The sequence below is a fragment of the Delphinus delphis genome, chromosome 10, assembly GCF_949987515.2.
Source record: "Delphinus delphis chromosome 10, mDelDel1.2, whole genome shotgun sequence".
In the NCBI taxonomy this organism is placed as follows: Eukaryota; Metazoa; Chordata; class Mammalia; order Artiodactyla; family Delphinidae; genus Delphinus; species Delphinus delphis.
In genome coordinates, this window is record NC_082692.2 from 28851713 (window position 1) to 28865251 (window position 13539).

The window sequence follows — 13539 nt, forward strand, 5'->3', positions numbered from 1 at the left end:
CTCAGTGCACTTAAAATATAGTTTTACTTTTCATAACTTTATTCACACAATTTTCTAGGAACTGAAATGTAGCTAATAAAGACCACTTATAAGCTGATAGAAAAGAATACCACCCAATAGTCGCAAAATGAAAACCACACCACCTTCTGTGATTAAAAAAAAATTATTGGCTCTATACAAAAAATATTGTTGCCTATTTCTAAATTTATTTTCCTTTTATACAAGCATATTTACAATAAAGGTGTTAGTGGTAAAAATAAAAGCAATAATTGTTAGGATTCAGAAAAACATTTTCACACCCCAACAGTCTAGTCTCTTGAACCTTGATTGGCAAGTCGAATAGACCCATGTGAGTTCCGCTTTTACTTCCTACAATGGGGCTAAATCTGAAAATTGTTCCTTCAGACAAAACCATCTGCATAGGCATTAGACAATCTCTAAAGTCCCTCAAACACTAAAACTCTACAACCCAAAACTTTACCATCATTTGCCTGCAAGGCTTAATTTATGCAGTGTTTGTAAAAGCCAATAAAAAGCAAGTAGAAATTTTCAAACTACTTTTTTTTAACTTAAACGACTTGCCACACTTATTTTCCATATTGCTTCATAGTGCTGTCTTATTCCTTTCCATGATTCAAATCTTCCCGATTTCTAGAAAGCCTGGGGTCATGTATGTGCTCAGCAAGAGTACATGGGCCTTGATGTCTTCCAGACTCTACAGTGGTGCCCCTTTATGCGCGGTTTTGCTTTCTGCAGTTCCAGTTACGTGCAGTCAATTGCAGTCCATAAGTATGAAATGAAATGTTCCAGAAATAAACAACTCATAACCTTTAAAGTGCACGCCGCTTGGAGTAGCATGATGATCCCACGCCGTCCGGCTCTGGATGTGAATCACCTCTTTGTCCAGCGTGTCCCACCCATTCGTCACTTAGGAGACTAGCAGAATCACAGTGCTTGTGTTAAGTAACCCTTGTTTTACTTAATAATGGTCCCAGAGCACAAGAGTAGTGATGTTGGCAATTCAGGTATGACAAACAGTGCTTCCTTTAAGTGAAAAAGTGAAAGCTCTCGACAATAAGAAAAAAAAAATCACATGCTGAGGTTGCGAAGACCTATGGCAAGAATCTTCTATCCACGAAATTGGGAAGGAAACAGATTTGGGCTAGCTGTGCTGTCGCACCTCAAGCTGCAAAAGTTAGGGCCACGGTGTGTGGCAAGTGCTCAGTTAGGATGGAAAAGGCATTATATTTGTAAAATACTTTAAGAGAAACCACATTCACATAACTTTTACTAGAGTATATTGTTATAATTGTTCTATTTTATTATTAGTTGTTAATCTCTGTGTCTTCTTTATAAACTTTATCACAGGTATGTATAGGAGAAAACATAGTATTATGTGAGGTTCAGTACTGTCTGCGGTTCCGGGCATCCTCTGGGGTCTTGGAATGTACCTGCCGTGGATAAGGGGGGATGACTGTATCTTGTTTTTTGTATTATATTTAGCAGGACATCCAGTCGCAAGTTCAGAAACCAAAAAGTTTACGTGCAGGTTTATGCTTAAGGAACCAAGCAATGGGTGGGTAGTGGGGCTTCAGGAATGACTGTAATCAGTCTTAAAATCCTTCTGAATTCTGTCTCCATATCTTTATACTCTATTTAGTTCTTCCAAATCAGCTTTTTCCAGATGACAGAAAAATGTAACTGTGGAGAGCTCCCATGCTGAGACTAGCTCTTTGTTTCAAATGTTTAAAATCTCAGTCTCTGAGTCAATAATTCAATTTGGGCAAAGTACTCTCAGCTCCATTTCGAATATCATACAAATGAAAGCAGTATCTCCTCCAAAGAAAGGGATGCTGTATTCCAAATCAAGGGGAGAGGACATACTATGCCTTTTCTCTTCATCTCATGTGCCTAATTTACATCATATCCATCACCACAAGGTGCTTTTGAGAAGAGTAAATCAGCAGCTTCCATTTAAAAAAAATCTACTCTATGGCAAGATAAGGTACTTTATATAAATCATTTCAAATTCTCCCAATAATCCTGTGAGGTAGGAATTATCATCTCACAGTTCCAGGTAGAAAGAAAAGACTCACAAAGGTTCAGTAAATGTCACATAGGTCTAGAACTCTGAATGCTTTTATTTTACTATTTACATTGTTTCTTTTATTTGGAAAACTCAAAGTAATATAAAATAATTTTCATCATACTCTGCAATCAGCATATGCTGAAGTTAAAGAAAAATAACCAATAAAGACTGACACAACTGGCAATACTATTCTTTATTTTCTTTTTGAGGGAGAAGCACGCTTTACAGCACCTGTAAACAAGTCAGTGAAGTATACTGTTTTGAGTTTCTCCATAAATATATATTATTATTTTTTTGGAATGTTAGAATACCACAACACCAACTGCATTACATAACAGTTACTGAAGGCAAGTCAGGCTACAACAGGATAAAATTTTATGGCTAAAAATATTCATAGCAGCAACTTTTAAAAGATGATTTTATTAAATCAAGTCATTGCACTTGGTCATTTTATTGCTACAGCAAAACAAGGCCATTAAATTTTAACACTTCTCATTTCTGATTTGAACTGATTGTCTCATTCTTTTCATACATTTCAAGTTTAAATGCAAGCATAAAATGTTTACCAACACATCTAGAGAGCACTTGGGTTTATTTTTTTCTGTGATCACAGTAAGAAGCATAAAAAGAGAATCCTCTGTTACACCAGGCCCATTCTCTCTTCCTATCTTCAGACTTAGATTTTGTAAAGAGGTAACAGCTTTATAGTATGACCAAAGCTTGGTGGTCGCACGCACACACACACAATACTCCTAATATTGAAATATAATTAGGAAAATTAGTAATATTATGTTTTTCAAAGAATAGCAAACATTCATTACCAATTTGGCAATGACAGATGCCATGCTGTTCACCTCTACTCTGTAATTCATACTCACTCACTAAAAAAAAGAAAGATTTACCCCCAAGTAAAAGCTATATAATTACATAGCATTTTATGATATGAACTTTATAAACAGGAATTAATAAAATTCCTATATCAAGAGCAAATACTGGTAAATTGCTAAAGTAATCATTTTTCCCTTTGATTTTGGTTTTCTTTTCTTTACTATTTGGTCAAGGGCAAGAAAATAGAGACACAGTACTTGAACTACTTTTCAATTCTGACTGAGGAGTATACAAGCAAACACTTTAAATGTCTCTCAGTACTCATGACCATCTTGATTTTATGCACTGGTGAGAAAATGACCAACAAAAACTTTAAGAACAGCCTGAAATCTGCTGGTAACTCCCCTACCCCGTTACTAGGGTGAGGAGGGAGCACTTAATCAGATCTTCCAGTCATAAAGCTGGAGGGTGATTTCCAGGGTACATTGTTTTTATTTCTACCTGAAGACTTTCATGTTAAAATAAGACCTAATTTATTTAAGAAGAAAGAAATCATTCATTTGACAAGTCATTTAAAAACACTAGAACAGGAATAAACAATTTTGTTCAGCAGTGACCTCATCAGGAGAGCCCAAGGACTTTAAGAAGTTAGAATGTACATACTTAATGCACAGATTTCCCCAAAAGCACTAATTTAAGTTGTGAATTTACCATTAAGTAATTATGTATTGGAGTTTCTATTATTTTCTATTTCACTTTTATTTGAAACAATATGACAGAATTTCATTAACACAAGATTTCAGTATTTTAAAACTAAAATTTAAAGGAAAAATATTGCTTTGGGGGTTTAAAGAACACAAAATAGAAGCATGATAGATGGTACTCAAAATCTGAAAGTCATTTGCTATAATAAAGCTTAAAATCTAATTTTTTTTCAAAAAAAGATGAAATTTTCTACTTTCAATATAAACCCACATATTTTGAGACATATTATCTGTAGATAACATTTTTAAAAGTTCAATTGTTCATAAGTGACCGTGAAGAAACTGCTATTCACCCACTTTGTGAAAATGCATTTTGAATATGGCCAACTATTTGGTTTTAAATAAGCTGTGATGTTACGTTCTGTGACCTACTAAACACTCTTTATAAAGCTGGTTACCTAAATGACAGCCCCAAATATCTCCACCCGTTAGTTTAGTCTAGTAGGTAAATTACACAATGTAAAACCTGAGTATTTACATAATGATAACTTGTCAAAGTATGAAACTGCATACTGAAGTTCTGAAAGTTCTGGAGTTTTGTTTTTCTAACATTACCATTATTAAAAATCAAATGGAGGGGCATGAAGAATTAAATCACAAGATTATGAAATGAGTAACATTTGAGCCTGTAAAATGAACAGAAAAGTACAGCAATAGGCTGGTGTTTGCATATTATATGTGCTGTAGTTTCTAGGCACAACAAGTTAAGGGTTAAATTGACATTTTTAGTTCCTTAGACCTAATGAATTTAAAATATAGCTCATATTTTCCCCAATATATTTAACAATCCAATACATTTTAACTAAATTCCTTTATGAATCCTATAGTGCAAGCAATAAAAAAATATTCCAAAAGTTGAAGAAATTATTTTGATTAGTTCATTACAGTTATTACTATATGCACGGGTGAGTAATCTGGTTTGTAGCTAGGAAACTCCTATTTCATCACCCAGAGTATCACAAACTGCAAACAAACAGGCACAACAGTGTAATCCTGGGTAAGAAGCTAAACATAAAAAATATATATATACAAAGTTTATATCCCTTATGTTTTATGGGAAAAGTAGTGACTATAGTTACTATAAAGCTAAACTGTCCCTCTCAAATGGTATATTTTACAGATTATTCGTAAAGATATCACCATATTTATAGTATAGATCTCTTTAAAAATAATACTACAAGTTTCAATAAAAAAAACTATTGTGAATTTTCTTTCCTTTTTATACAGATTCAGTAGTATTTTCAAGCAAACTAAACAAAAGAGTTTGCAATCCCAGCACATAAGAAATAAGGCCTCTTTTTTTTCATATTGGCAAAACAAAATATATAAAAAAAAATTCACCCTCCCCCTACATTTTTCTTTAGATATAATAGTTCATATACGCATATTTCTTTATCACGACATCAGCATTTGTTATTTTTAAGTAACAAGTCAGTTGAAGTTCATAGTGTTGCTTCTGAATCCCTGGAACACTGAGAACACTGGGTGCACGTCACTTCAAGAAGACATGATTGCTTTTTTCAGCTTCTCTATTTCCACCTAAATGGCAACAGATAAAATATCTTTACTTTAGAAAAGTTTATTTATTTTATCCTATGTCATGAAGAGCTGATCATAATTTCAAGCCTCCAGATTTTGATTTCCATTCTAAAATCCAATTTCCAATGGTGTCATAAATATTTAAAAAGTTCAACAGATGAAAATGTCACAATGCAAGTTCCTAAATGACAGGTGACAACAACAAAAAAGCAGCTACAGTTGTTTCACCCAGAACAATGTTAAATAACGTGAGCATTTGAAAGATCTGTAAGAAAATCAGCCCTACAAAAAACAAGAGTATCCTTGAAACCAAACTAAGAAACGTACCCGTACCTATAATTAAACAAAGGGGGCAATACAGAATGTTGTTGTTTTTTTTAAAAGGACCAGTTTAGTTCTATGTTTTTCACTTACTGCTTAGGTGATATCAGTAAGCCACTTAACCTCACTTGGTCTCAACTTTCTCAACTGTAAACAGTATGTTCTAGATTAAATTGCCTTTAAAGCCCAGGAATATATATAAAATGCAGTCAATATGTTAAAAATAGTTCCACTGTTAGGTAGAAGACATTCTTCGCTTAACAGAAGTTCACAATTTAAGAAACGTTAGAAGAAAATTAGAAAAATTCATTAAATTTTCACAATAACTACAGAGTTATTTAACTTTGACATATCACAAATAACTAAGTTGAGGATCAAAGAGATTAAACACCATGCCAGTGGTTCCATGCCGAACTTGTACTGGTAAGGTCTAAGGCTTTAAAGGCTGCAGTTTTTGTACTCTCTTCCCAGTTACATGGTATTTTGATCATCTCTGACCTTGCATTACATGTAGAAACATTTAGAAATGATGCTTCTCCTGATAGCATCATCCCTCTCCCCAACAATGCATACAAATAATACATGTTATGGCTAACTTCTGACAAATAGATCACTACTAAATGATGAGCATTTTGCTACAGTCAAAAAGTATAATTTCAATAAGCTCACAATCTCCTAAGGGATCCTAACCATTCAAGAATGGTTTGCTGATTCCAGGATCTTTCCTGATATTATTCTTTGACTAATATGATTATTAGCCAAACATGTTAGTACCACTGGATTGAGACAAAATACCTTCAATCTTCAGCCTGATGCGCTATTATCATCTCTATTCCAAAGATACATTAACCACTGCATGAATTTTAGTGCGCGAGGATGCATAGAAAACAGAAAGAAAAAAAAATTGGTAGAAGAGGGAGTGCGGGTAGGGTGAGGGTCAGGGTGGAGAATAACCCTGCACGCAGTCAGTAATACTCCTCACAGACTGCTGCTGGCCACATAAATTTAGGTATCTGGCAAATACCTGCATTGCTGGAGTTTCTCTTCTAGCATGTTTATGTTCATTGTTCATCATTAGTCCTCTGTACCACTCCTCAGTATAATTTAATACTATATAATGTTAATGTTATAGTAGTTCAAAGTATTACTTTTAATTTGGGGAGAAATATAATTTCTCTTTTAAACATATGATCCTAAGACTCTAATGCCTTATTAAGTGTATTAAGTATTGAACTTTTCCCACCAAAAAAAAAATTTATAATACAGGTCAGTGAGAGGCTAAGTAACAGCTGATTTTGCTGGGAAAATATAATCAAATGAAATTCTTCAAAAAAGAAACAAATAATTCATTTGACTCTTTCCATGATTTTTATGACAAATTAAGTCATATATACAAATTTAGTATTGTATTAGTTCCTCTTGCTAACCTTATTCCTTTATTTTCATATATGAATATGTGTTATGTATAAAATATAAGGAATGAAAGTCAAAAAACATTTGTTTTTAATTTTTCAATTTCTACCATGTTGCACACTGGGAATTTAACATATATTTAGAAGATATATTTTTAATATCTATCTTCTAACATTTATTAGTTTGACAAAAATTTGTTAGCAATCTAATATGTATATAGCACTGTGCTAGGAGCTATGGGCAAAGATGAAACAGAAAAAGGTCCCACCTCCAACAGTATGGAAGATGGGCAAAATAAGTACATAATGTGAATAGTGATATGACAGAAAATTATTACTTATTCTTCTCTTACAAAACTAAACATGAATTTGAAATAAGAAAAACTGCTTTTAATCAGAAGACTGGTGGCCAACTCAGTGAATGTGATTGAGCAGGGCCTTGAGAATCTACAGAACTTGGGCATGATAAGTGAGACAAAAGGAAAATCCATGAAAATATAGTAAGAGTAAAAATGCAGACAAATTAACTGTAAGGGACAATTGAGGATTAGTAAGTGAGGAAAGAAAGATAAACTAGGACCAGGACATAAGAGACCCCATTTGCCAAGTCAAGAAGTTTGAACTTCATTCAGCAATAGAAAGTTTTCGAAAGTACTGAGCAAGGGAAGACAAGATAAGAATGAGAGAAACAACAAGCTAAACAGAAGATAAGAGCATGAGAAAAGGACAGAAACAGTGAGAATAAAGAGAAAATGGTTAGGGAGTACAGCCAGTAGGCCTAAAAGTTAGTGGAATTAGAAGAGACGGAAGTCCCACATCTGCATGACTAGAAGCGCAACAAACTTTCAACACAAACAGAAAATCAGAATCTGAAAAGAAGGTGCTACGTGTGACAGGGGACATGCTAAGTCTAAGTTCACAGTGGAACATCCAGGGAGTCTAATAGCTGGAAACTCAGGACAGAAGCTGGGAAAAGAAGAACTAGATTTCAATGGCAAATGCACCAGAGCTAATTATGATACTCCTGGACACAGGTGAGCCAAGAGTGAATGCACAGAGAAGAGGCCTAAGCACAACACTGAAGGAACACCTCACTTAGGTGAGGAGAGATGGAGAAGTCAGACAGAAGAATGCAGGGTCACATACACCAAGACATACTTTGAAAAGGTGGTGATGGTAAAAATGTGAAGTGCTGTAGAAACCGAAGAGACATAGGAGTTGCCATCAGTAAACCCAAAATGCAAGGGGTTCAGGACTGAACTAAAAGTGAAGAATTAGTGACTGTAAATGTATGCTTTTCTTGTTTTTTGTTTGTTTGTTTTGTTTTCTTTTTTGCAACAAATGAACTGCAAATGAAAAGAGAATACAGATCAAGAGGGCAGCTAGACCTAAAAGGGGGCTTTTTATTTTTTGAATAAAGGGGAAAATTGAGTATTTTCAGGGAAAGAAAGGAGAGTGCCAATAAAGGTTATGTGTCAGATATAAGAGTAAAAATGGAGTTTTGATAATCTGCCAAATACCTTCACACATATTATCTCAACAACTAAAGCTAAACGAGGGTAAGTGACTTCCTGGTTCAAATGGTGTAACTTAATCCCTAAGAGCAAAGGTTCTGGAGTCTGGCTGCTTCTATTAAAAATGTTAGCTCCACTGCTGACTTAATCATTCCAAACCCTAGTTTCCTCACTCTGAAACTGTCAGTCATCAGCAGAGAGTGAAGATGATGACATTAACTACAAAGTAAACTCAGTTCAGTGAGAAATTAAAGTCAGCAAATCTATAGCCATCCCAGTACCATCACCACCCCTGCCCCCAGGCAAAAAAAAAGAAAAAAAAAGTTTAACTGTGAAGAAAAGAGAACTATAGCTCAAGAAAGAAGGAGTGAGTGCAAAAGATCTAAAACTAGACACCTTTAAGAGGCAAGAACCATGTTTGCTTTATTCATGAGTGTATATACCTTGTGCCCCGTGTCTATGAGAGTGAGTGCTCAAAAAACAGTTGCCGAATGAATGAATGGAATGTGGCAGGGAGTCAACAAGAGATTAATTAAATGGCGACCAAGCTGTAGGGAGTGTCCAACTAAAGCAGGATAGCATAATTTGTAGTGGAACCAATCACCCAGTTGGGTTGGAAAAAACATGTCTAGTTTATGCTGACTACAATCTCAATGCTGGAAGAAATGAATTACCTCTAGATTACTTCTCATTGCCTTCTCTTCTTCCAAATCTTTTCGTAGTTTTTCCAGTTCTTTCCTAAAAACAAAGTATTTATTACTGTTAAGTCTTCCGATTAAACAATATATATTTGACTAAGGTTAATAGGATCTGTTGCCTGATATCCCAGAACATAGGGAAAACTCTGAAAGGAAACAGCCATATTGACTGAGAAAAAATTCAAATTCTCTAGTTGAAATGATTCAATACAACAGTTAAAAAACACAGCAAAATCATGGCAAACTTGAGATAAAGAAATTTTTAAGTGAATACAGGTAATTTTCCATATTCAGTTATCATCCATTTCCAAGGCAGGACACACAGCCCAAATAATTTGGGAAAATGAATGTGAAAATATGTCACAATGCAAGGCAAATTATAATTTTTAATACAATAACCTGGACTTTACATATCTTTCTCTGTTTTTTTTAAATTAACTATTACATTAAAATCCAAACCAATAAACAAAAAACTGCAGCCAACAATCCCTCTTCTGTAACTCATGTTTTCATTTTTCTAGGTTCCCTTGTTATATTTTTATATAGTCATTTCCCCCTCCATTTCATTTTCCAAGAGGAACTCAAGACTTAAAATACTCTTTGGAATGAATTCTAAAATATCTGATAAATAATATATGTAAGTCATTAATATTTTTATTCATTCTGCAGCTTATTTAAGAGCACCTATGGGCAATTTGTATGTGGATTTATTCTTTCATTATAGCACACTTGGTATCAAAAATGCAAAATGTCAAAATTAACAAATCAGATTGTTCTCTAACTGGTACCTGAGAGGTGCTCAATAAATATTTACTAGATAAATGAACTTATAGTTTATAATGTGCTTACTGCAGAAACTGTGGATAAATTTGCCAAACCTAAACCAAGGTAAACTGAAGAATTCAAGAAATATCATGTATCAAATTTCCTCTCTATATATGATATAAATGTGTATAATATATGTATTTTAAGTAGGCATTCAAGATAACTTTATGTTTCTATCTAAGAGATGTTTGTAGAAGTGCTCTGCAAACTACAAATACATCATGTTGTTAATCTCAATATTTTTTTAAATAAATAATCCAATGTCAACAAAGAATTGGAGGAGAAACAGTGAATTCAAAATCAGTGGTAACACGGTCTCTGGCGATGAGTATTATACCAGATTCCATATTCCATGAGATACTCTTAGAGGCCAGAGAAGAAGCTGGAGTAGGGGAGGAGCACCTGAACCCTCACCCTCAGTTTAGTTAGATTAGCTGATCTTTGATCTATTTTACCTACTGGGCTTTTGCGGAAGTATGTTTAAAATGTTAACACATTTTAAAATTCACATAATAATGTTTATAAGAAAAGATCTCTAAATCAATAGAAGATCCAAGTTTGAGTTCTAGCTCTACCACTTAAGAGCTGTGTGATCTTACATAATTAGCTTTACCTCTCTAAACCTTTATTTCTTCATTTAAAAGAAGGGAGGGGACTATAGCAGGTGATCTTTTAAATTTATTTTAGCTCTAAAAAGTCCCTAACTTTTACTTAGGCATGCCTCACCATATACCATTATCAAAAACTTTCAGAGTTAAGAGAAAGGCCTTACAAATCACCTATCCCAACCCATTTGTTTTATAAATATCCAACTCAACCCCAGCAGAAACAGTGATCAAAGTCCTCTGAAAAGAAAACTAAATGTATATATAGATACACCACAGATCCAAACTAAAATGGCTTTTCCTAATACTTTTAAGACTAATTAACCCATGTTTGACATCTCTAGCCTCAAATTATGTGTTTAAGGTTCATCTATGATATAACATGTATTAGTATTTCATTTCTTTTTACGGCTGAATAACATTCCATTGTATGGATGTACCACATCTTGTTTATCTATTCATCAGTTGATGGACAGTTGATTGTTTGAACTTTTTGGCTATTATGAATAATACTATAAACATCTGTGTACAAGTTTTTGTTTGAACACTTGTTTTCAATTCTCTTGGGCAGTACTATACCTTGGCGAGGAATTGCTGGGTCATATGAGAACATGAGATTTAACTTTTGGAGTAACTGCCAGACTGTTTTCCAGAGTAGCTGTACCATTTTACATGCCCACCAGCAAGGCACGAGGGTTCCAATTTCTCACATCCTTGCCAACACTTGTTTGTTCATATTTTTTATTATAGCCATCCTAGTTGGTGCGAAGTAGTATTTCATTGTGGTTTTGATTTGCATGTGCTAATGACTAATGATGTTGAACATCTTTTCATGTGCCTATTAGCCATTTTTCTATAATCAAGCTACTAGAACCAATTCTATAATTGAGCTACTACTTTCTGATTTACCTGGTTTGCCTTTTTCATAATTGGGTTGGGTTTTCTTATCCAAGCTTTCCAATTCCTAATTAGAATAACTAGAATTAATAGAGTTTCTAATTATTATGTTTTCTAATTCAAGCTTTTTTGCCTAGAGAGACACTATCAATAAAAATTTCTTTGAAAACAAACTTGCTTATACTAGAAACTTGGCAGATTACTTCTTTACTTGATATAATTTGAAAGAATTCTTTACACGTGTTAAGTAGTGCTCAAAGAAGAAAATAAGGGCTACTTACCCATGATCCTTTTTTAGTGCTTCCACAACACACAGCAATTCAACAATCTGAGCTTTAAGTTCATCCAAGGAATTTTCTGTTTCTAGCTTAGCTTTGATTTCTAATGGAGTTAGAAAAGCAGCTGTATTTGGTTTAGAAGCACTTGAAGGTGTTGAAAGGTAAACAGACGGCTGAAAACATATAATAAACAGAAAATTTGTATTTGTATTTACATTTAATATTACATTATAAATTCAAAAGATTTTTACTGCAAGGAGATAAATAACTGAAGTAATACTTCCAAGATAAATAAAAAACTTGAAAATCCAAAAAGCAGTTTGACGTTCACAACTGGAAAAACCACTAAATGACCAAAGAATAAACTTGTAATTACTAAGGGTTTTTGTGAGAAATGTCACGGGCTTTATTTAAAAAAAAAAAAGAGAGAAAAGAAGATCCATTAGATTTATCTTATGGTTTACCTAGTGGAACATCTAGAAGCAAGAATATAAAAGCATTATTAAGGTACTGCTTTGATCCTTCATATTAAATAGTTATTATTTAGAATATCCAGAGAGCTCCAATTAAAAGCAATTATGAAGCATTTAGTAAGTCCATAGAAGAGGCATTAAAATGGATCCATGGCCTGACATTCTTTTACCATTTCACTTAGGTAACAGCAAGTAAAATTTCAATAGACTGCTAACAGCTGAGAGAATTCAGATTAAGTGTATCTGATAAAATGAATAGCAGTCAAATGCCTTGAAATGAATTTGAGGAACAGGCATGATCTTCTCAAATATAAGATGTGTGTCAGTTGTGGTAATACTATCTTAAATTAAAATGGCAAGGGCTTAGCAAAGACTCTTAACACCACGTAATAGACGGAAGAATCCATGTATTCTACCATTCATTCCAGTGTGTATTCAGTGCTTATTATGGTGCCAAGCACCAAGTTACATAAGGAGTAAAAGAGTGATGGCTTCTGCCTAAGGAGTGCATGTTTAATGGGAAATGAAACAAATGTATATAGATCTATGCCTTAAAAAATATGAAACATGTAACATTTGTATTACTCATTTAAAATAATGTGACTCTCCTAAAAAAGATCTACAAAGAATAATGTAACTTAAGTTTAACAGTAATTATTTTATTTTATTTAGTTTTAGTAGGAATTATTTTATTTCCTGGCAGAAGAAATAATTCTTCCTGAAGGACATGTTAAATTCCACAATTTTGATGTTCACAAAGAACGCTACAAATTATACAAATCTTAGACCAAAATGCACCTTACCTTTGGAGAGTAGCATGAATCCTTCTTAAATTCAGATGGCTTTAGGTTGGCACTATCATCTTCTTTTGGTAACTTCAGGATTTTTTCTGGGCTTTGAGTTGGCTGAATGATTTTTTTTTTAAATCAAGAAACAGAAAACACCAAAGAAAGAAAAGGCAGTAAGCATCTAGATAATAAAGTAAGTAACTTTTATCACTGTTTTCAGCAGATACTGTTCCAGATATTCCATTATTGTTAACAGGATTTTACATAATTTCATGCTGAATAACACACTTACATATCTTGAGGGCACAAAAACAGCTTGCCTATTAGCAACAAAAATTTTCCCTACTTAGGTAATTTAAAAGCACAATAGTACTTAAGAGCTAATGTATTAACACTGAAGTACTATCAGTATCCCAGGCAATATACTGAGAGCATAAAAAGAAGTTACACATTTAGAGACCAGGATTAGTACTACAAAAAAACACTGACTATTTCAGGGGGAAAAAAA

At 33.6% G+C, this 13539-nt stretch overlaps 1 protein-coding gene across 1 annotated transcript in view; it reads right to left on the reverse strand.

Moving 5' to 3' along the window:
- Positions 1–2266: 2266 nt before the first annotated feature.
- CD2AP (CD2 associated protein) overlaps positions 2267–13539 on the reverse strand; it is a 105126-nt gene continuing 93853 nt past the window's right edge. The window contains exons 15-18 of the mRNA XM_060021692.1: positions 13047–13148; positions 11774–11943; positions 9142–9205; positions 2267–5220 (exon numbers count right to left, since the gene is read on the reverse strand). Coding sequence (XP_059877675.1) covers positions 5179–5220; positions 9142–9205; positions 11774–11943; positions 13047–13148 — 378 coding nt within the window. The 3' untranslated portion in view covers positions 2267–5178. The remainder of the gene's footprint in view (positions 5221–9141; positions 9206–11773; positions 11944–13046; positions 13149–13539) is intronic.